At 38.3% G+C, this 25,220-nt stretch overlaps 1 protein-coding gene across 1 annotated transcript in view; it reads right to left on the reverse strand.

Moving 5' to 3' along the window:
• Positions 1-452: 452 nt before the first annotated feature.
• JMY (junction mediating and regulatory protein, p53 cofactor) overlaps positions 453-25,220 on the reverse strand; it is a 73,128-nt gene continuing 48,360 nt past the window's right edge. The window contains 6 exon segments of the mRNA XM_043919950.1: positions 453-5,768; positions 11,543-11,853; positions 12,876-13,077; positions 13,079-13,474; positions 14,650-14,745; positions 22,174-22,260. Of these exon segments, the coding sequence (XP_043775885.1) occupies positions 11,546-11,853; positions 12,876-13,077; positions 13,079-13,474; positions 14,650-14,745; positions 22,174-22,260 (1,089 nt within the window). The 3' untranslated portion in view covers positions 453-5,768; positions 11,543-11,545.

Below are 25,220 nucleotides of genomic sequence, written 5' to 3' on the forward strand. Positions count from 1 at the left end.
ATTAAAAAAACAAACAAACAAAAAACAGCCACCTACAAGAACTCAGTTATCTAAGGAGATGAGACTGACTTGAGCTGTGTGGGGTTCAGAGAGGGACTGGAGCCCTTACTCAGGCCCTGGGTGGAATCTGGGACCTAAGCCCGTTAATGAAGGACCATTTAGACCATTTAGACAGCATCGGCTCAGGGAACCTACTAGGCTCTAGTTAAGAGTCCTGTTACTGAATGTGAAGACAACAATCTCCCCCAATTTAGATGATCACAAATTGACTGCTAAAAACATTTCTAAACTGTATTTTGTCACAAATAGAGGTCAGGAAGAGGCAGAGGTTCAGAGGTGGAGAGTTTGAACCCAGCTCATCATGTAAAAACAAATGTATAGCTTGCTCTTTCTTACTAGAAAGGAAGTGACATTATATACCACCATTGTGATTTTAAACAAACAAAATGAGCTTAACTCAATAAATATCTTTTATTAAAGAAAAAAAGAATATTGTTAAGCACCAAAACTGTATGTTACGTTGCATGTACAAGAAGAGAAAGGTGATTGCAATACTTGGTGTACAAGTACTTAACTCTGAAGTCATGAGTGTAAAAAACATGAAATACAAAGCGATACAGTCATTACAACGCAGAAAGTTGCACTAAAGAGCAAAAGGCAACAGTCAGAACATCATCGGCGATCTCATAGTATTGCTCTAAATGCTTAGTTTTTTCCCTCTGTACTTTGAACACTTTAGAATGTTAGCTGAGCACATTTAAGTCCTGTAAATCTGCAAGAGCTGCCGTTTACCATACACTTTGTACAGTGTCCATTTTAGTGTAATGGTGTTAAAGCCGTCCTGAAAAGCCAAGCACAACGTGCTAGTGTTTTGCCTCTACATTAGAATATTGCACAAAGCTAGTGAGTCGTGAACTGGTTTGCCATTAAAATTTTCCTTTAACCGGAATGGCTAAAAGACATGTCAGTTTCATTAGCCCTAATGGGCTTTTATTCATGCAAAAGGATCGGTAGCCTTCAGTTCTTCATAAATTATATATTATGGTTTCACACTTGGCAAGACATACAGTACAGTAAGAAATTCAGTGGCGCAGTGGGGATCCTGTCCAAGTTGAGGAAGTCGGAAGTCACTTGCATGGGTTGTACTGTCTACCCTTCTTTGGTCACAAATGAAGGGAAAATGTCATCTTGTGATTATGGAGAATTCTTACAACCAATATAATTAGTATTGGGAAAAGCTAGAATAACTTGTTGATAGTTAACCATAGAACATGCAAGTTTAAAAAACAAAACTTCCCTTCTTAAAATTGAACTCTTTAACCAACACCCATACCTTTTCTATACATCTCAAATCACTTTCCAGACCTTCCTGAACTCACCAGCTGGAGCCTCTCTCAGTCACACCCGACCAGAAAACTCCAAACTTTCTCCTTACCCTCAAAACAAGACTGCTTTAAGATTCAGTATAACATTGATAATATATTTAATTATCAGCCTCAGAGGTATTTTATGTACATGCACCTTACAGTGGTGTAATTCATGTGTTTGGAGAAGGGGAGAGACACTTATGAATTTGGAATTCAATCAATTAAATCCCTCCACTATCAAGCTGTACATTTACTGTGGGTAAAACAAAAAATTTTAGAGTGAACCTATCTCTAAAATAATTCAATGAACAAACATTAAACACACACACACTCTCTCACAATCCAGACTCCCTCTCTCGCCTTTTAAAAAATCCTTTGTTTACATAGATGATAGTTTAGGCAGCAATATAAACTCATTTTGTAGGAAAAACTTTTAAATTAGACTATATTTATAGGATAAAAAATACCATTGCCTTACTTTACAAAGCAATTAAGCAGAGACTCTTTTTATGTGCTTTAAATAAAGAGCACTTTGCAGCAAAGTTCAGAAATCACTACTGAATTGTTCAGTAGAACTAAATGAATGCAACACGCTCCACAGTAAGGTGCTTCTGCTTTCTTCCATCTAAAACCAATCTTCCATCTAAAACCGTCTTCTATCTAAAACCAATCTTGTGATCAACTCTCTAACACTAAGCATTGTTCTATGCTAACCAATAAATGGGAAATAAAATCTGTTTAAAATGCACATTTAACTTTATTTAAATTCAGTGCAAGAATTAGGTAAGACTTGTTTGGGTTTCTGCTTTCACTATCAAATGGATGTGTGATAACTGCATCTGCCTCAGTTTTTAAATGTTTTATAGCTGTTCAAAAGACTTTTTACAAATAATTTGGTATTATGTATATAAATTTCAACTCCCTGATAAGGCCTGTAACCCATGAGCACTTTACAGGTTGGTGTCTGATGTCACAGAGGTTTAAAAATAATTATAAAGGTTTAAAAAGAAAACCTTGTATTTAGTGAAAGAAAAGGCTTTTCTTATATACACAATGAATGCAATTTAAAAACAGTCTTAGGGAATGTATAAATTTAAATGTATTAATTGTATACTGGTCCCATTTCAAACAGAGAAGATGCTGCCCATTCATTTTTGTTCCACTGATATGAGAGTTTTAATTCTTAGTGTCTGCTATGGCCAAAGTATGCGTTTCAATCTAACACATTTTATGACAGAGAGAGGTCATGCCTAAGTTAACAAATACTGCTACATACTTCAGCTTTGTATAAACAAGGCTTCTCTTCCCTCCCTCATTACAGAGTAATAAATTTTCTGTGTTTCCATATAAGAAAAGCCCCCGTATTTTTCACTGTGGAAATACTACTCCTGATCAACTGTTATAGCTGTGTATTTTATAGAAATGTCTCAGTTCTACAATGAAGAACTAAAGAATGATTGTTTTTGTGCTGCTCACAGACTCAGTAAGCCTGTAAAATATACATTAAGCAAGCAATTCTTTTAAAATTCTTCTTTAGCCAGGTATTTCTTCCACATACTGCTGCTACACTACAGTACCATTAGGATTTTAAATCATTACGAATACCTTTTCTATAGAGGCCTCGTTGATTATATGTACGTAATTTTAGTTGTATTAGTAAAAGAAATATTTAAAATTGACATTCAAGTGAGCAGTAACATTAACCTCCAAACAACTAAGTCACCACCTACTTGTTTCCCTATTTTAATTATGCTCAGTTGAGACTAGATTGGTAAGTTAACTTATAAATTGATTCAGTATAAGCAAGCAGCTATCTGGGGATTTTTGATATGGAAATAATGTATTAACAGCAATATAACTGTCAAATAAACCACATTAGTTGTATGGGCAAATCTGGAACTGGAAACATGATCATATATAAGCACCATCCTACCTAAATATATACAAATTTAATACTAAGGGCAGAGATGCTCATTTTTTTTTTTTTATTTTGAGATGCTCATTTTTTTAGGGGCAAAGATAAAAAGGAAAGCATACTTAAATTGATATAAATTTTTTTGGGCTCTGAAACTGATTTTTAATTAACATGAGGATTTATTTGGACAAACGGACTGCAGTTATCTGAAACTCTATTATTTGTGAGAACTCCAAAGGTTGATGACCTACAGTAACATGTAATTTTGTGGAAGGAGGAACCTGAATCTGGAGGAGGGGAAGTAGATGTGTTGGGGAAAGCTGTTACAGAGAATGGTCACTGGGGGCTGCTAGTGAGGCTCTGCTTTAACCTTCTATCTTCAGGTGTGAGGACAAACTTCACAGAGTGCTGGGGTGGCGTGTGCTTACAGCCATGGATTCACTCCTAAAGGATTCACATGGATCTGAGCACCCTGCATCATTTGCTAGAAATTTATTACAACATGGCTCAGGAAAACAGGTTACAGGACCCTTTTAAAAGGGAGCACTGCCTCATGACGGAACCCCAGCTGTAACACTAAGTGGGTAGTAATTCCCGCTAGACACAGTAAAGTTCCAGTGCTTCTGCTGTTAATATGACACCAGATCCTTCTGTATTTTTCTAAATGTTAATAAATGAAACAAATCCCCCCCCCCAAAAAACATGATATGAAAAACCAAAGGCAAAAAATTGATACATGATTTAAGATTTGCGAATGTGCTAAAAGAATTTTTTTTCAAATATATCAATCAAATCACTCATTAGGTTAAAAGGCATGTTTCAATGCATTGCTGAAGGTGTGTTACAAAAATCTATAATCCACCTCCACTGTAATCAGGAGACTGAGTGAACTATATTAATCTGTATTTCTAATATTCTCAGATAAGGTGTGAGAATGATGCTAGAATAAAGCCAATATATTGTGAAAATGCTCCTAGTCTCATCAATAAATATATTACCAACATTTAAACAGATTTTTTTTTATATAACCTGTTGACAGAAAATTATCTCCATAATTATTTTAAAAGAAATAACATTTTCAAGTGACAAAGGTGTGAAAGTAATTTTTCTTCAGTATCACCAACGCAGATACGTTGGAGGACTTTTACTCCGGGACTGCTTTCTGTGTCTAGGCCAGAGAACTGCCTCAAAGTTCATTTTGGTACATCAGCCATTCATGTGCAGGTCAAGACCTGTCTTATCCAGAATCACACTTACAGAGTAGTGTAAACTGGGATCCAAGATATCTACCTCCATTCAAGCCCCACAGCAGTCCTGCTGAGAATTCATGCTGGCTCCATGCATTCTTCAGGACTCCATTACAGCAAAATCGGCACCTAGAGCTACATACATAGGTTTAAAAATTTATTGACAATAACAAAGGCTGTCTCCCAAAATTCAACTCAAAGCATGTGAAGAGTGAAATGCCAGTCAAAGAGCCTTTTCTGCCTGTCTACTTTCTGCACATTTGTAGAGCATGTTTTTCTCCCACTGTGGAACATAAAAATAAAAACTTAAACAGTCTGTTAGAAGGACTTAAGATCTGCATCCCTACTATTGAATCCTGATTTTTGATTCTTAATAGGAAAGTCATGTTGAGTTACAGTAATCAAGCAATAGTTCAAATGAAAAGGCTAAAAATAATTTGAATTATTATCAAATTACAAAGTATTGCTTCTCATAAACAAAGCTGCACATAAAATTCAAACTATTATAAATTCACAATTATGAAGAGCTATTTAAAAGCATGGAAATTTTTACTTTGAAACTTTACAAACTGTTACATGTGTGGGCTTCTAAAAATATGCCATGTTAAATGTATCACGTTGTGGTAAACACATTTATAGGTGTATCTCCATGGTTATGTATCTTTTCAGATGTTGAACATCTTTATGAAAATCCCTTGGAGATGAATAATATGGGAATTGTCAGTGCATTTCCATCTGATTCTTCCAATTCCTACCCTATGGCTATCACGGTTAACTTCTTTTTCAGAGGGTCACACTATTTAAGCTGATACAGAACAAGCTCTGTATCTTGAGCAGGTGACTCTTCAGTGCACTGAATGGTGGACTTTAACGCAGTCTCAACACAGCTCACAGCAGATCTGTCAACCCAGTGTTTCTTCCAACTCATAGCGACCCCGAGCTTTACTGGCCACTACAAGGATATAAACGGGTGGACAGGTGGGGAAGGTGCTTAAAAACAGGAATCTTCAGAAGGCCGTTTCTTCGTTGCAGTCAGGAACATTGCACATTTAAACTCATGTTAACCACCATCTACTGGAATGACTGGAAAAGTGGTAACTTGCCCGTTGTGCTTCCTTTTTCATACCACTGAGTCAATACATTTTGGATCTAATAGAATCCAATCGTGGAACCAAATGTTTACAATTTTTCAAGAGCCCAATGTTCAACTGTAGGTGTTTTTTCATTCTGTTGAGTTACCTGTGTACAGAGTAATACAGTATATTAAAAAGAATGGCTTACGAAAGACATTGTGTATTATGTTCCCCCATATCTTTGCAAAATTCAGTATGAACATGATGGATTTTTTCTTTTAAATGGCCTTTTTATACCATTTGGCCATTATAAACAACCATTTCTACCAGATGATGTATAGAAAACATCAAATAAAAGTGAAAAACAAAATAATAGATCTTAATCACTGTTAAAAGGCTGCATGTCAAGATTACTATAGTTAACACTGCTATAATATATAGGCAAGATGTTAAAAGGGTTCTTATCACAAGGAGAATATTTTTCTTTTTCTTTTAAGATGGAGGTTAGCTGAACTTGCTGTGGTATCATATCATTTCACAATATTTGTAAATCAAACCATTATGCTGTTTAACTTATACAGTGATGTATGCCTACTCTCAATAAAGCTGGGGAAAAGAGTTTTTTTTAGACTGTAAGGTTCACTTTCACTTTTCTTCCTTTTACTCTTTAATATTTTATGTCAAAACTTATACACAAAAAAGAACAATAAAATTTAAAATCTTTGCCTCATAAACTGACAGTATAAATAAGAACTATCAAATGGCATCTTTAAGTACACCAGAGGGAGTTTTCTTAATGAGATTTAGAAGACAACGTTAGTATTGGTCTTTAAATGGATGCTTTTAGCAGGACTTTTTAAAATTCAATATAGTTGTGTTTGAGACTCATGCACTGATCCACAACACATGAGAAATATATATATGACCTATTTGTCAGATAAAAGCTGATACGTTGCTTTTGAGCACTTGAAATGTGTCTAGTATGACTGAGAAACTGATTTTAATTTGGTTTAAATGAAAATCTTATATAAAATATTTTTCCATTAAGCAAAATTTGGTTGTTTTGGTAAGGCAATTTAATTTAACCGATGCATACTTGGCAACCAAACTGAGATGGTGCTATTATTAAAGATGCCATACTAAAAAAAAAAAATCTAAACTACACTGTGGAATTTTATACTGAATATGTCATGTAAAATATTACTAAAATCAATTTCCCCCATCATCTTTAACTTTTTTAATCTGACTCACATATTCCTATTGGACAACACTACTATAGTTACTTCATAAGTTTAAGGGCCCTACAGGAAACAAAACAAATAATAAAAAATCTATTCAAATACATATATTTCCTTATGTTTAGAAATTCCTTTCAAGGACACTATTACCTATGACTAAATAGATCTAAGATGAGCTTTTACAGATGGGTGAAGCTAAGCATGTCCAGGACCTTAAGTTTTTACTTAATGAAGTTTTAAGAAATTAGTTCTTCAAAAACAAGTACATAATTATATTATTTTAAATCTACAGGAAATAAACCAATTAATAGGAAATACAAATTATTGCCTTTCAGCCACCTGTAGAAAAGTACCTAAACATTCAGAGCCTTTAAAAATGACTGAGACCACCCACAGGCAGTATCACATAGCCCGTTATCAATGGCTGCTCAACTGGAAGGGATTACAACTGGTCTATAGTTCGCTTCTGGCGTAGGATACATTTAGTCTTTAGTTACTCGGCCGCTGTTCCAGCTCATGCATTTTCTGGCAGCATTTCACTGTTCCTCTTAACATTATACTATATATCAGTCACGAACAATCAGCCAAAACAGGAAGATTCTAGGCAATATTCAAAGGATTATTCACTATTGACAGAAATATAAGGTAAGGACCTAACAGAAGCAGAAGAGATTAAGAAATGGTGGCAAGAATACACAGAGTAACTATACAAAAAAACGGCTTAATGACCCGGATAACCATGATGGCATGATCACTCACCTAGAGCCAGACATCCTGGAGGTGAAGGCAAGTGGGTCTGAGGAAGCATTACTATGCACAAAGCTAGTGGAGGTGATGGAATTCCAGCTGAGCTATTTAAAATCCTAAAAGATGAAGTGCTGCATTCTCAATATGTCAGCAAATTTAGAAAGCTCAGCAGTGGCCACAGGGCTGGAAAACGTCAGTTTTCATTTCAATCCCAAAAGAAGAGCAGTGCCAAAGAATGTTCAAACTATTGTACAACTGTGCTCATTTCACATGCTAGCAAGGTGTAATGCTCAAAATCCTTCAAGCCAGGCTTCAACAGTACATGAACCAAGAACTTTCAGATGTACAAGTTGGATTTACAAAGGCAGAGAAACCAGAGATCAAATTGCCAACAAGCTAGACAGCCTATTAAGAAGTAGAGACATCACTTTGATGACAAAGGTCTGTACAGCCAAAGCTATGGTTTTTCCAGCAGTCGTACAGATGTGAGAGTTGGCCCATAAAGAAGCCTGAGTGCTGTAGATCTGATGTTTTCTAACTGTGGTGTTGGAGGAGACTCTTAAGAGTCCCTTGGACTGCAAGATCCAACCAGTCAATCCTAAAGGAAATCAGTCCTGAATATTCATTGGAAGGACTGATCCTGAAGCTCCAATACTTTGGCCACCTGATGCAAAGAGCCGACTCACTGGGAAAGACCCTGATGCTGGGAAAGGACTGAAGGCAGAAGGAGATGGTGATGACAAGGATGAGAATGGTTATTAGGTTGGTGCAAAAGTAACCGCACTTCTGCACTGCTGAATCTTACCATTTGGTACTGGAATACATTCTTAAATGTGGTTATGTTATATGTAATTTTAATGCACATTTCTCACTTTATGGTTTTTGCTAATGACTTATTATTTGTTGTTTTAAACTAGGGAAATGATGTTAGACAAAAAGCAAATTTGAGTGATTTTCTTATTCAAGTTCAAAATGGGTCATAAAGAAATGAAGACAACTCGCAACATCAACGACACCTTTGACCCAGGAACTGCTAACGAATGTACGGTGTAGAAGCACAGTTCCAGAAGTTTTACAGAGAGATCAAAGCTGATCCTCTTACAACTGCATGAGAAGTTGCTGAAGAACTCAACATTAACCATTTTATAAAGGTGAAATAGCTCAAGAAGTGGGTGCCTCATGAGCTGACCAAAAAAAAAAAAAAAAAAAAAAATCATTTTGAAGTATTATCTTCTCTTATTCTACATAACAACAAACCACTGTTCAACTGTATTGCGAGTGTAAAGAAAAGTGGATTTTATAGGACAACTAGTGACAACCAGCTCAGTGGTTAGACTGACAGGATGCTCCAAAGCACTTTGCAAAGTCAAACTTGCACCAAAAAATGTATTTGGTGGTCTGCTGCCTGTTTGACCCACTACAGCTTTCTGAATCCCACTGAAACCACTACATCTGAGAAGTATGCTCAGCAAATCGAAGAGGTATACCGAAAATGGCAATACCTGCAGCCAGCAACAGTCAAGAGAAAGGGCCAACTTCTTCTGCACGACAACGCCTGACTACACATTGCACAACCAACGCTTCAGAAGTTAAATGGATTGGGCTACGAAGCTTTGCCTCATCTGCCATATTCACCTAACCTCTCGCAGACCTACTACCACTTCTTCAAGCGTCTCAACAACTTTTTGCAGGGAAAAGGCTTCCATAACCAGCAGGAGACAGAAAATGCTTTCCAAGAGTTCATCGAATCCCAAAGCAAGGATTTTTACACTTTAGGAATAAACAAACTTATTTCTCATTGCCAAAAATGTATTGATTATAATGGTTCCTGTTTTGATTAATAATGTGTCTAAGCCTAGTTATGATTTAAAATTTACAGTCCAAAACCACAATCATGTTTGCACCAGCCTAATAGAAAGCATCACTGACTCAATGGACATGAATCTGAGCAAACTCTGGGAGATAGTGGAGGATAGAGGAGCCTGGTGTGCTGCAGTCTATGGAGTCATAAAGAATGGGGCATGACTTAAAAGCTGAACAACAAACTCATTATAGACATATTCTTAACACCTGATATAAGGTAATTAGCAGCCCAACGCTGTAAAAACATCCAAGCCACTTGAATATGTGAAATGCGTGCTTATGTGAAGTTCTAGCTGTGGTATTATGTAATCGTGTGCCAACACAGTAGTTTCTGGATACGTTTAGCAGCTTACCGAGTGGCCACATGCGAAAGGGGACAAGGGAATGGGTAGCAAGCACTGTGACGTGGGACACAATCTGTAATCACCCAGTGTGGGGATGGTTCCCAATCAGGCACACCTGAGTCTCTAGACACACTCACACAATGAGTGAGCACGTTCACATATGTACAAGCACAAAGAGCCTGAAATTACTTTGGGATCCAAAAACAGTACGTGACTAATAATTAAGGCCCCCACACCTAACAGGGAAAAAGGATGCCACCAGTCTCAAGACTCGTGGCCAGAGCAGGACAGTGTGACTGTCGACGCTGGCTGGAACACACTCGGATCACACACGGCCACTTGCTAGTGTCTTCACGCCTCATCAGGCTGCTGATGGGGCAGCTGCTGGGGGGAGCGCCAGGGCTGAGCGCGGAAGCAGAGCCTTTTTCTGGCGGCGCAGAAGGACAAAACTGCTTTCAGTGATATTCTGACATATCCGAAACAGTATCTTCCAACGTCAATGTTTTTTTAAAGAACTAATGACAGTTTCTGTTTGGGGTTTTTTTTTTTTTTTTTGAGTAACTTTTTAAAATCCAGATGCATGACTACGTATGTATCAGTTCTACTCTGACAGGATCTTTGGGTGTGAAGGCCATGAATCTGCATTTTTAATAAGCTCTCTTGGAAATTCTTAGGATTTGGCACCGGGATTCTTAAAATAACCGTGCTAAGGATAAGTTTCTCATTCCTCTGCCTCACCTACTTTCCCCTTTTTAGTGAAGACCATAGAAACATTCTATCAAGAGAACATAATGATCAACAGAACATACGTGCATATTTCATATCCGTACAAGCATTTCAGCTATGGTCATATCAATTCAATACACGATTTGATTTATACCATGTGTTATCTTTGTGTGTGTGTACTCAGTCACTCAGTTGTGTCCAACTCTGCGATCCTCTGTCCATGGATTTTTCCAGGCAAGAAACACTGGAGCGGGTTGCCATTTCCTACTCCAGGGGACCTTTCTGACCCAGGGACGGAACCCGGGTCTCTTGCATTTCCTGCATGGCAGGTGGGTTCTTTGCCACTGTGCCACCTGGGAAGCCCCTGTGTTGTCTTTACCAATTCTATATATTTAGCATAATTTGTGCCAAATAACTATACAAATTAGCTTATTAAAATGTATTGGGGAAAACTCTATTACCTTGGGAGAAGACCAATACCCACAGGAGTAACTCAATAAGATATTCATGCAATTTATATAGATAATGTAGTAATTATGATAAGTCATAAATGATAAACTTTAAAGGCTTAGAAAGCTAAATAATTACACAATGCAATTAGATTCCTTTGTGGGAAACCAACAAAATATCAAGATTCAATATGCGTAACAGTCTGCAACTGACACATCTAAGTCAGAAAAAGCTTTTCCTATTTTTTTTCTGAAGCTAGAGTAAGACTATCACTATACTAGAGTAAGACTATCCTTTTTACTTGCATTATAGCTTATACTGAAGAAATGTTTAATGAGCAGGATATAAAAAAACACAGCATTTACAAAGCAACATCTTTGTAAAGCATTTTTTCTTGTTATGTTTCTGGAAACTACAGAAGTAAAGCCTAAAGTTTACAAATTTATGATCCAGGCTCTAACTGACCTATGTAATAAACAATGACCCTCAGATGCAATGAAATATGACAGACCTCATCATCCAATATAAAAGCTGTATACTGAATGCTACTGAAGAAAAGTAAGGCCATTTACTTGTTAGTTTTCCCAGTCTGTGCAAGGCAAAGCCTCCTCTTCATCCTCTGATTCAGGGGATGCTTCTTTGATTCTTCTAAGAGCTTCATGGATGCTCCGTGTTAGAGGGTCTGTGTCAGGCAGAAGCGTGAAGGATTCTCTCAAGACTTCCTTCTGTACCTTCTTCAATTTTACCCCTTTTCTTATTTGTGCCAGGATGTTATTACTATCATCTTCATCAGGAAAAGGAGGCAGAGTTCGCTGTTCAACCTTTTTCAGATGGAAACTACCACGCTTCAAGGAAGCTAGCACCTCATCCATAGGTGAGCTCACTTTAGAAAATGGAAGAGAACAAAGTTAGTTAGGACTGTGCTTAAGAAGAGTGGGGAACTGTATAACTTCTAAGATTTCAGGACTGTGACAGCCCAGGAAGCTGAAAGCACATCAATAGAAGGGACCATTAAGCATGGACAGAACTTTGTCAGAACACAAGGGATACTAATTATGTTTGTTTTAAAAAAAAAGTTCCAAGGCTCAAATTCCATGTCAAGCATTACTAGTATTTCTATTGTTTCCTGTATGAGAGAAGACAGCAGACTGGGAGCTGTGAGCGGGGATGATCTCTAGTAATATTACGGTTGAGACTCCTAAAGGGTTTCCATAATACAAAACTCCAATCTAAATTCAGACAGTGACTGGACTGCACATTTAATTAAAGAAACTTAAATTCTGGCTCATTATGGTGATTATTTTCTTTTTTTAAATAACTTTCACATATGATATTCTACTTGGGTTATGGTAAGAAATATCCTACAGGATGGTCTTTTAGATTAAAATTTAATACACAGATAAAATAGTCTCTCCATGAAAGTTAAAGCTCTTTAAGGGCCAAAATTATTCACTGTTTCAAAAACAGCTTTATGAAGGCTGAAATGCCCTTTTCTTCTTTGTTTCTTTATACAACATGTCAGAGTCCTCAATAAATATGTAGCCAAATGTTACATGGATCTGCCAATGTTACTCTGACCAGACAGCTTCCCTTTTATTTCTGAGACTTAAAATCAGATTCTAACATAAAAGGAGCCACCTAAAATATGTTACCAAAGAGACCAAGTCAAAAGATAAAATTTTAAAAACACGCCTAAGAGCTCAAGTAGGCCCACATTTATTTGTGTCTGTATCCATCTGCAAACATGGGTTGGTAACAATTCTGCCAAGGTGAGACCTTGAGAACCTGTTTGCTATCAAATAATGTTCAAAAATATAACGTTTAAAGCTTTGTAATGTCTGAGGAAAAAAACAGTCTTTAACTATATGCCTCAGTCAACAGATGAACTCAGTGTTTTTAACTCACCTCTCCTCCTCTGCAAGCCTTCAGCCGTCTTGCGGAGCTTCTTCCTGGCGCTGACGAGCTGGCTGCTGTCGAAGAGGTGTGCTGAGGGGGCGCTGGCTGACTTTGGGATCCTCTTCTCGCTCCCCTCCATCTGGGGCAGGCCTTTCTCCAGCGCCTCCGGGGCGCCGTCCTGACCGACCGGCAAAGGCGGCGGTGGGGGGGGGCGGGGGCGGCGGGGGCGGCGGCGGGGGCGTGGGAGGCAGAGGGGGTGGGAGCGGCCCTGCGGGGACCGAGCCTGCTCTGCAGTCAACAGGGTTCAACAGTGGACGAGACACAGGGGGAGGCAGCTCGCCGGTGACGCCGCTGGGAAGTGATGAGGTGGCTTCAAGTTGTGCTGATGGAGGACCGTCAGGTGGGGTGAGGCTCCGGGCGTCTGCCGCCTGTGATGACCGGAGCGCGGCCCTTCCTCCGTCCAGGCCCTCCCTTTTCTCTTCGATCTGTAGCGCTGCTGGCGGGCCGTCACACTGGTCTTCACAGGACACGGGGCCCGCTGCACTTCTTCTTCTTGCCTGAGCCAGTCGCAATCGGGTTGATTTAAGTATGACCTGGCCTGGGTATCTCTAAGAAATCAGAAGTTAGTATAACTCGTTAGATTAGAATTTATGAAATGACTTTATTTTCTCCGTCTAATGCAAGGTGTTATTTTAGAGCTTTTGTGATTTTTCAGGGAAAAATATACAGAAAAACAAACATCACAATGTAATACCTTACAAAAAATTATCACCAAACTCTCTTATTTGCTTATCAAATCCTTATAAAAAGACCCTTAGTAATAAAAGTACTACTTTAAGTGGAAAAATATTAGCAGTGTAAAATTCAAAACAAATGATGTCAAACATATATATGCTATTTTATTGCTAAAAAACTATTCTTAGTTTCTTACATGTATTTTCCAAATGCTCAGACAAAAATTAAAACATTAATGTTTTTAAAATGGTTAAGTGGTATTTTTTTTAAAGCTCTGAAAACAATATACGCATTTTGCGATAAAATTCTGTAAAGCAATTATCCTTCAATACAAAAATAAAGAAAAATGACAAGAGAATCAACCTACTGAAAAAAAAAAGAAAATGATAAAATTTGTTAGAAGTACTAATAGAGCTGCAATCTTTTTACTAGGGTACAACATACCCATAATGCATTTGGTAAACAACATTTTCTTAATACAAGGCTCATTCCTCTGTTAAGGAGCCCATTCCCACCTTACTCTTTCACTTGCTCAAAAGCCTCCTTCTCCTGCAAGGAGATCCTTCAGAATAAAGAGGAGAAGCAAGGCTCTTGAGTAGCTGCTAAGAACTGAAACTACCGAGTTTAAGCACATTCCTAGGAAATGCTTAGCTGCTCTAGTGTCAGTGTCTGGAGTCATGGATTAGCTTGGCAAGAGACCTGCTAAGGCATTTCTCATGTATACTGATTATCTTCTAATTCTCCCACTGGTCAGATTATTACCACAGGCTGATGTGCACAGAATTAATAACAAGTTGATGCTTGAAATGGATGGTTAGTTACTAGCTAACTTTTATTAAACTGAGAGGAATCCAGACTTCCCAAAGGCCCTGACTATTCCTCTTATACCACAGAAATGGTAAGCCAAGACTGCCATGATTGTAATTGTTTTCTAAGTAACAAAAGGAAAATCAAATTTTTCTCATCAAAGAGATGTTACAGTAGGAGTATGTATGTAGCTCGGTTTAAAAAGCAATGAATAATAATAAATTAACCACACTTTTACTACCTGTTTAAAATTTCGAAGTCTATCCAGTGTTTTCTGCCTTTCTTGGCTAACCCAGGCGCTTTTTCTTTCTTCTTCATCATGTAATTTATCTCTTTTCTGGTTAAAAAAAAATTAACAGTAATTCCATTATGATGTGTCCCACTGTATTTTATCATTAATAGAAAAAAAGGAGAGTTCTCTCAATATATATGCTGTATTACTCCAAAGAATGATATGTTAAGCAATGTTTTGTGGCATGAAACACTGTTAGCTTTAATAGAAATGGTTTCACTTTCTGCATGTAGTACCAATTAAAAGATGTTTACTCTGCGAAGTAAAATAATATTTTCTCTGAACTGAAAAATATTTCATATTTGTGGTTCTAGCTTTAGCTGCTCTATTCTGCTAACTCAAATATTAATAGTTGATCTTAAAAATAAAAAATAACCACTTAGTAATTTAGATATTATATATAGGTTAAGCCTGGTGTTCTGCAGATAATGTCTACTATTACTGAACCTGTACCTCCTGCTACAAATCTGTGTCTTAGTATCTCATTTTTTTTTCCTTCCCATTCCCTAATCCCAAACTGGGAATACACTATCACCCACCTAATGTTGGTCAAGTTAAACATGAATTCCTCTTCCTAGAGGAAAGAAAGTGGGACTCTTGGCAGGAGGTACTGCCTCACTACTGAAGGTCAGGTGACAGATCCGTGGTTCTCGTGGACGGGATGCACTGAAGAGTGCCACTATGGCAACCACTTCCCCAGAGGGATGCACTATCACACACAGCAGAGACCGCTTTTCTCTCTTGGGTAGGTGGCTTCGATCCTTTGTATAGTAATCAGCCTCTGGACTCATGATCAGGGTGGGGCAAGGGTGAGTAAAGATGAACCTTCTTCCATCTCTTCTTGTGGCAGGTCAAGAAGACCCTTTCCCTTTAGAGGGCTCTCACTGGGGGAGTTTGCAAAAGCCATTTGTTGGTAGGTTAAGTCAGGCAGTCCAGATTGCCATATATAATGCTTAAGGTTTCCAGATAGGAAAATTTGAAAAGATATGACTTGAGTTCGTTAAAAGAAATAAAGATCGCATGCAGATTCTCTCCTTTAGAGAGGAAACCCCAGAATGGCTCAAGAACACAGTGAGGCAAGAACTTATTCCAACTCCTCAACCCTCTCTGTATTCAGTTCCATTTACACAGCTGAGCCAGCAGAAGGAAGGAATGAAAAACTCTCACATGCACATGTGGTGACCACCTGGAATGGGAATGGGCATGTCCCTTCCCACACTGGGATACAGGCCACAGAATGCTTGGGGACAAAGGGTCTTCCAAGGTCTTGTCTCAGAGATGAATAGAGTTTTCTGTACTTAGAGGGTGCAATCTAACGAATACAGGGCTTAGTACTTGAGAAAAAAATTATCTAAAAGATACTCAGCATTTCAAACTGTGAATCTGCATCTCTAAACATAAACAAATAGTTGGAGTTTCAGAAATAGTTGAAATTCAGAAATAAAACTGGTCAATCATATTGCTGGTCTGTTAGTAGATATATCCAGAGTCAGATCTTACTATTATCTAAAAGACCCCAGATGGAAAGTTTCAGACATGTTCAGGTATGAACTAATGGGTTTATATGGACTTTTCACAGAGCACAGTATTACTGCAAGTGAAACCAACAGGCCTGGGTTGAATATCACCCCCTATTTCCACCCCTTGCTAGCTACTGGCAAGTCATTTAATGAAGATAACCTACCCTTTGGGTGGGGAGTGGTGTGTATTAATCACTCAGTCGACCCTTTTGGGGGTGGGTAGAGGATACTTATTAGATGGTGACACAAGGAGCTCTGAGTTTCTGTCAACACTTTGTCAACCTGGGTGCTGGTTGCATGCATATGTTCATCTCATGAGAGTTAAAACTTATGAGCTATATACACTTGTGTGTGTGTGTGTATGCATCTGTAGATTGATAAAGGTGGTTTAAAATTAGATTTGATCTAAGCCAACTTTCATTTCCCTCTAGCTTTGCACGTTAAACAAAGGTGGATTCGTTCTCCTACAATGAGGTATTCCACCCAAAGTCAGTAGTAGGCAAAATTACTAACATGAGAAAGATAACATTTATCTTTGACATTTCCCCAATATCAACTTCCTTGTTTTTACTCATCTTTGCCACATAAAATTCTTTGAGAAAGGATTTGACACTCATTCATTCTAAGAAGCTAATTAGCTATTCCATTCACAAAAGTATTGGCGTTTTATCAGAATCCACAATCTTCACGTAAGAAGAAACAAATCCTAAGTGTGGAGTCTAATAACAAGCAGACAGTGCAGCTGCCAACAGTGATGACAGGAGGCATTCTTATTCACCGAATTCTTAAGCTGGCCCATAGTCTGACCTTCCTTACAAAGCAGCTCTCTTGACCCATGAAAACAGTAATGAAAAATAAAAATACAAGAAACTTTCTGTTAATTTAAGATTATTTTACAGCTTACTGGTAGTTTGGTTACTTTTTATGTGTTTAAATTCAAGAGTTTTAGCTGTGTGCCATAATGATCTTGAGGGAAACCATCAAACCCCTACAGCAGCAGCTAACATCACTCAATCACAACAAATTAGAAGCTTTCTTGTTAACAGATCAGGAAAAGACAAATTTCTCATCACTCCTTTCAACACCACACTGGAAATCCTAGTGAATGCAATAAGAAAAATAAATAAAAGGTATACAAATTGCATTCAAAGGAACTAAACTGCCTTTATTTGCATATGACATGACGGTATATATATAAAATCTGAAAGAAGAACCAAAAAAATATGACTAGAAATAATGGGAAAATTGCAGGGTATAGGGTTGACATATTGGGTTGACCACAAATTAGGCTAACCTAGTATAAAAGCCAATTAGCCAACTTCTTTCTAATAAAACAATAATGAAATGCTGGAATAAAAAACCTTTTATATTATACCTACAGCACTATTTACATTCAGTTCAGTTCAGTCACTCAGTTGTGTCAGACTCTTTGAGACCCCATGGACTGCAGCACGCCAGGCTTCCCTGTCCATCACCAACTCCTGGAGCCTACTCACACTCATGTCCATCTCATCGGTGATGTCATCCAACCATCTCATCCTCTGTCGTCCCCCTCTCCTTCCCCCTTCAATCTTTTGCATTAGGGTCTTTTCCAATGAGTCAGTTCTTCGCATCAGGTGGCCAAAGTATTGGAGTCTCAGCTTTAGCATTAGTCCTTCCAATGAATATTCAGAGGACTGATTTCCTTTAGGATGGACTGGCTGGATCTCCTTGCAGTCTAAGAGACTCTCAAGAGTCTTCTTCAACACCACAGTTCAAAAGCATCAATTCTTGGCACACCCCAAAAAAGAAGACAAATTTAGGTATAAATCTAATAAAATATGTACAAGATCTATATGGAAAGAAAACTTTCGGATATGTTTAGGTATGAACTGATGGATATTTATATATAACTATCAGCTCAGTTCAGTTCAGTCACTCAGTTGTGTCCAACTCCTTGTGACCCCATGGACTGCAACACGCCAGGCTTCCCTGTCCATCACCAACTCCTGGAGCTTGCTCAAACTCATGTACATCAATTGGTGATGCCAACCAACCATCTTATCCTCTGTTGTCCCCTTCTCCTGCCTTCAATCTTTCCCAGAAGCAGGTTTTTTTCCAGTGAGTCAGTTCTTTGCATCAGGTGGCCAAAGTACTGGAGCGTCAGCATGAATCCTTCCAATGAACGTTCAGGACTGATTTCCTTTAGAATTGAATGGTTTGTTCTCCTTATAGTCCAAGGGACTCTCCAACACCTCAGTCGGAAAGCATCAATTCTTCAGTGTTCAGTCTTCTTTATGGTCCAGCTCTCACATCCATACATGACTACTGGAAAAACCATAGCTTTGGCTATATGGATCTTTGTCACCAAAGTAATGTCTCTACTTTTTAATATGCTGTCTAGGGTGGTCATAGCTTTTTGTCCAAGGAGCAAGAATCTTTCAATTTCATGGCTACAGTCACCACCTGCAATGATTTCGGAGCCCAAGAAAATAAAATGTCACTGTTTCCATTGTTTCCCCATCCTTTTGCCATGAAGTGATGGGACCGGATGCCATGATCTTAGTTTTCTGAATGCTGAGTTTTAAGCCAGCTTTTTCACTCTCCTCCTTCACCTTCCTTAAGAGGCTCTTCAGTTCCTCTTCACTTTCTGACATAAGGGTGGTGTCATCTGCGTATCTGAGGTTATTGATATTTCTCCCGGCAATCTTGCATCCAGCTTATGCTTCATCCAGCCCGGCATTTCGCATGATGTACTCTGCATACAAGTTAAATAAGCAGGGTGATAATATACAGCCTTGATATACTCCTTGTCTAATTTTGAACCAGTCCGTTGTTCCATGTTCGATTCTAACTGGTGCTTCTTGACCTGCATACAGGTTTCCCTGGAGGCAGGTAAGGTGGTCTGGTATTCCCATCTCTTGAAGAATTTTCCAGTTTGTTGTGATCCACACAGTCAGAGGCTTTGGCATAGTCAATAAAGCAGAAGTAGATGTTTTTCTGGAACTCTCTTGCTTTTTGGATGATCCAACGGATGTTGGCAATTTGATCTCTGGTTCCTCTGCCTCCTCTAAATCCAGCTTGAACATGTGGAAGTTCACAGTTGACATACTGTTGAAACCTGGCTTGGAGAATTTTGAGCATTACTTTGCTAGCCTGTGAGATGAATGTAATTGTGCAGTAGTTTGAACATTCTTTGGCATTGCCTTTCTTTGGAATTAGAATGAAAACTGACCTATCTTTTCCAGTTCTGTGGCCACTGCTGAGTTTTCCAAATTTGCTGGCATATTGAGTGCAGCACTTTCACAGCATCATCTTTTGAGGATTTGAAATAGCTCAACTGGAATTCCATCACCTCCACTAGCTCTGTTTGTAGTGATGCTTCCTAAGGCCCACTTGACTTCGGACTCTAGGATGTCTGGCTCTAGGTGAGTGATCATACCACCGTGGTTCTCTGGGTCATTAAGATCTTTTTTGTATAGTTCTTCTGTGTATTCTTACCACCTCTTCTTAATATCTTCTGCTTTTGTTAGGTCCATACCATTTCTGTCCTTTATTGTGCCCATCTTTGCATGAAATGTTCTCTTGATATCTCTAATTTTCTTGAAGAGATCTCTAGTCTTTCCCATTCTATTGTTTTCTGCTATTTCTTTGCACTGATCACTGAGGAAGGCTTTCTTATCTCTCCTTGCTATTCTTTGGAACTCTGCATTCAAATGAGTATATCTTTCCTTTTCTTCTTTGCCTTTTGCTTCTCTTCTTTTCTCAGCTATTTGTAAGGCCTTGTCAGACAACCATTTTGCCTTTTTGCATTTCTTTTTCTTGGAGATGGTCTTAATCACTGCCTCCTGTACAATGACACGAACCTCCATCCATAGTTCTTCAGGCACTGAGTCTATTAGATCTAATCCCTTGAATCTATTTGTCACTTCCACTGTATAATCGTAAGGGATTTGATTTAGGTCATACCTGAATAGTCTAGTGGTTTTCCTTTCTCCAATTTAAGCCCATAAATAACTATATGTAGTTTTTTAACTGTTATAAAAGAAATCAAAGAAAAACTAAATAAAGAGATTCTCTGTTCATGTATAGGAAGACTCACTACTGTTAAGATTTTAACTACTCCCATCTTGAGCTATACATTCAGTGCTATCTTAATCAAAATCTCAGCTCTTATTTTAAAGTTTTTTTGGAGAGGCAAAAGAAACTAGTTCAATGGAACTGAATAGAGAGCTCAAACAAATATAATCAATATATCCTTAAAGGAGCAAAGAAAATTCCATGGAAAAGTTGCAGTCTTTTCAGCAAATGGTGCTAGAGCAACTAGCCATCCACATTTAAAAAAGAAGAAAATGGGGAGGGGCAAGACAAATTTAGCCTTACACACTCCACAAATATTAACTAAAAGTGGATCACAGAATTAAATGTAAAATGGGAAATTATAAAGCTTGTGGAATATAACATAGGAGAAAATTTATGGCCTTGGGTTTGGGTGGTGACTTTTTAGATACAACATCAATGGTACATCAAAGATTTGGTAAGCTGGATTTCACTGAAATTAAAAACTGTTTTGGGAGATACTGTTCAGGCAAGTCACAGATTGGGAGAAAGTATTTTCAATAGATATATCTGAAAGGGGCTATTATCCTGAAGAAAACAAATAACCTAATTAAAAATGAAAAAGTAACACTTACTAAAGAAGAGGTACAGATGGCAGATAAACCGTGTGAGAACATGCCCAACATTATACAATTAGGGAACTGCAAACTAAAACCAGCTATGAGATAGCACTACACACTTAATGGAATGGCTACAATCCAGAACACTGACAACATTAAATGCTGGTGCGGATGTGGAGTGAAAGGAACTCCACTCACTGCTGGTGAGAATGTAAAATGGTGCAGGAACTCTGGAAGGCCGTTTGGCAGTTTACTACAAGCTAAGCATACTCTTCCCCTAAGATCCCATCATACACTTTGCAATTTACCCAAAAGAGCTGAAAATCTAATGTACACACAAAACCATTTCCACATTATCAGCTTTACTCCTAATTGTCAAAACTTGGAAGGAAGATGTCTTCACTAGGTGAATGAACAAATACACTGTGGAATATTATTCAGTGCTAAGAAATAAGCTACCATGCCATGCAAATAACACAGAGGAACCTTAAGTGCAAATTACAAGTTAAATAAGCAAATATGAAAAAGCTACTTAAGTGTGTGGTTCCAATTAAATGTTCTGGGGAAAGGCAAAACAAAAAGATCAGTGGTTGCCAGGAGTTTGTGGAGAGAAGGGTATGAAGAGGTGGAGCACAGGCAATTTTTAGGGCAGTGAACACATTCAGTGAATACATTATTCAATACTGTAATGGTGGATTCAAGTCATATATTTCACAAAATATATGGATAAGCACTAAGGATATAAACTATGGACTCTGGGTGGTAATGATGTCAATGTTGATTCAGACTGTAACAAATTTAACATTTTTGTGTGGAATTTTACTGGTAGGGGAAACTGTGCTATAATGAAGTATATACATAATTGGCCCTCTGAATCTGTGGGTTCCACATCCTTGGATTCAAACATCCTTGGATTGAAAATATGCAGGGAGGTTAAAAAAACAAAACAAAACACAGAAGGTTCCAAAAAGCAGAATTCAAAGAATTTGCCCACTGGCAACTAGTTACATCACATTTACACTGTATAAGGTATTATAAGTAATCTAGAGATGAAGAATATAGGAGGATGTGTGCAGGTTATACGTTAAGTACTATGCTAGCTTATGTAAAGGACTGGAGCACATCCAGAGATTTTGGGGATTGAGGGATGTGGGCAGGGCAAGTATCCTGGAACCAATTTTCCCACTAATGCTCACATCTAGCTATAACATTTTCTTAATCTCTGTAGATTTTATTCACTTTGAGATATGCAAAATTCAAAGTTTTATTCTAAGTTTTCCAGAATGCAAACTTACTAGTTGTACTGTGTGGTGGGTTCTATACTCATCTTCACTCCGAAGGCGTTGTTGGAATTTTTCATTGTGTTTTGCAATACAAATTTCCTAAAAATACATGAAATGTGTTTTTTAATACAAGTGAGTAAATTAAATTTTAATCTTAACATATACCTACACAATAAAATATCAAGTAAGCCACCTCTGGTTTCTCACCTGGAATACTGAAGCAGCATAAACCAGCATGAATTAGTAACTTAAAAAACTCGTTTATTAAACTACAGAATTCCTGGTTTCTCCCTTTTTTGGAAGAGGAGGAATCGCCATGGTAGAGTGGAAGGGTACACAGAAATCTTAAAAGCCTCTTTCAAATCTGAAGATTTAGGCCAGAAGACTCTAAGTATTATTATACTCTTTAAAACAGTCTGAACAAAAATGGATATATAACTCTTAAACTCTGTTTCTTAAGTGCTCTCTGGTGAATTAAAGAACATGATTTTGCCAGGATTGGTTTAAACACTATCATGAAATCTGAATTTTCTGGTCATAGGTAGATTTCAAAGCTAAAAAGAGACCTTAAGGACAAGAAAGTATAATACAGATATGCTAATTCTAATCACATGAAAATATATTAAATAAGAGGTATGTGCTCTTTACAAAATAATGCACGATCCTATCATCTGGCAACTTTCCAGTAGTACCAGGCTGTCCTCATTTTCTCTGGGTCCTATAGAGATACAAGGGTTAACATTAATTTCAAATTATACCAAAAGATCACTCTTCTAACCTCATAAAGTCGTATATGAGTAGCCTTTCAAGCCAGGAAGCTGTATTTTAAAGCAACTGTTTTTATCACTTTCCTATCTTCACCCACACCGGGTTGACTCTATTACCTAAAAAGTACTGACCATGAAATGAGCCTCTCCAAAGCAATCCCACAGGGGAAAGTGGCATGACGTAGTGATACAAAGGCACAGGTTTCCAAGTCACACAGACCTTGGATGGAATCCTATCTCTGACCCATTCTAGCCACTTTCCCTTGGGCAGACTTAGTCCCCTTGGTTATAAAAATGAGGATACAAGTCTATAATTCCTTATCTAGAACCGAGCTCAGGTGTGTTTCAAAATTATTTATTTTTACTTTAGAAAGGTGAAATGTTGCATATGCCATCGTTTGCCCAGTAACTCCAGCAGGATCCAAAGCAACATCTCATAGTAAGTATCACTAACATTTTTGCAGTGAAATAGTCACAGTAAATAGGATAAAGGAATGTTCAAGTATGAGAATGCTTTTTGGCTACTGGAAGAATTAAGATATAAAAGAACAATGTTGTTTCTATTTATTCTTCCTGAAAAGTTTAATCACAAAGGATAGACCTCAAGTCCTCATGGGACAGTCAGAGATCATCTTTGTTCTTTCAAGAGGACAGGCAGGGTATGATTTACTTGTAGCCAAAGAACCACCCCTGGGTGTGGAATTCTATCATGGATGCCAGATTAACCAGGGAGCCTGTGACCCTGGGAATGCTGAAATGCAGACAACAAGGGATGCAGAGTGTTGTTACAGAGAGAGTCATCTTATCTGTCAAACAGTATGCATGGGTCATCTTTCCTTTTACAACAGTGTTTCTAATTCCTCTCTTGCCAGCCTTGTCACTCCTCCTTTCCCCTGCAGTTCCGTCACATCAGCTGTTGAACTTGGGGGTCTGGGGGCAGGGAAAGGGGATGGCAGGGGACAAGACCATTTGCAGAGCCCTGTGTAATCGCTCACAGGAGATCAGAGACAAAGTTTAAATGTGCAGAATCTATACGGCTAAGTTTCCCTACTTCAGATTTAGTTTAATGTAAGAATGAAGAGTGAAAACTATAAATTAAATCGGTACACACTTTTATCAGTTCAGTTCAGTCACTCAGTTGTGTCCGATTCTTTGAGACCCCATGGACTGCAGTATGCTATGCTTCCCTGTCCATCACCAACTCCTGGAGCTTACTTAAACTCATGTCCATTGAATCGGTGATGCCATCCAAGCATCTCATCCTCTGTCGTCCCCTTCTCCTCCTGCCTTCAATCTTTCCCAGCATCAGGGTCTTCTCCAAAGAGTCAGTTCTTTGCACCAGATGGCCAAAGTATTGGAGTTTCAGCTTCGGCATCAGTCCTTCCAATGAATATTCAGGACTGATTTCCTTTAGGATGGACTGATTGGATCTCCCTGCAGTCCAAGGGACTCTCAAGAATCTTCTCCAACAGCACAGTTCAAAAGCATCACTCCTTTGGTGCTCAGCTTTCTTTATAGTCGAACACTCACATCCATACATGACTATTGGAAAAACCATAGCTTTGACTAGACGGACTTTTGTTGGCAAAGTAATAGCTCTGCTTTTTCACATGCTGTCTAAGTTGGTCATAGCTTTTCTTCCAAAGAGCAAGCATGTTTTAACTTCATGGCTGCAGTCACCATCTGCAGTGATTTTGGAGCCCCACAAAATAAAGTCTCTCATTGTTTCCATTATTTCCCCATTTATTTGCCATGAAGTGATGGGACCAGATGCCATGATATTAGTTTTCTGAATGTAGTTTTCTGAATGTTGAGTTTTAACCCAACTTTTTCACTCTCCTCTTTCACTAGCATCAAAAGGCTCTTTAGTTCTTCGCTTTCTGCCATAAGGGTGGTGTCATCTGCATATCTGTGGTTATTGATATTCTCCTGGCAATCTTGATTCCAGCTTGTGCTTCATCCAGCCTAGCATTTTGCATGATGTACTCTGCATATAAGTTAAATAAGCAGGGTGACAATATACAGCCTTGATGTACTCCTTTCTCAATTTGGAACCAATCTGTTGTTCCATGTCCAGTTCTAACTGTTGCTTCTTGACCTGCATACAGGTTTCTCAGGAGGCAGGTAAGGTGGTCCGGTATTCCCATCTCATGAAGAATTTTCCAAAGTTTGTTGTGATCCACACAGTCAAAGGCATTGGCATAGTCAATAAAGCAGATGTTTTTCTGGAACTCTCTTGCTTTTATGATGATCCAACAGGTGTTGGCAATTTGATCTCTGGTTCCTCTGCTT

Source organism: Cervus elaphus, chromosome 12, assembly GCF_910594005.1.
Source record: "Cervus elaphus chromosome 12, mCerEla1.1, whole genome shotgun sequence".
Lineage (NCBI taxonomy): Eukaryota > Metazoa > Chordata > Mammalia > Artiodactyla > Cervidae > Cervus > Cervus elaphus.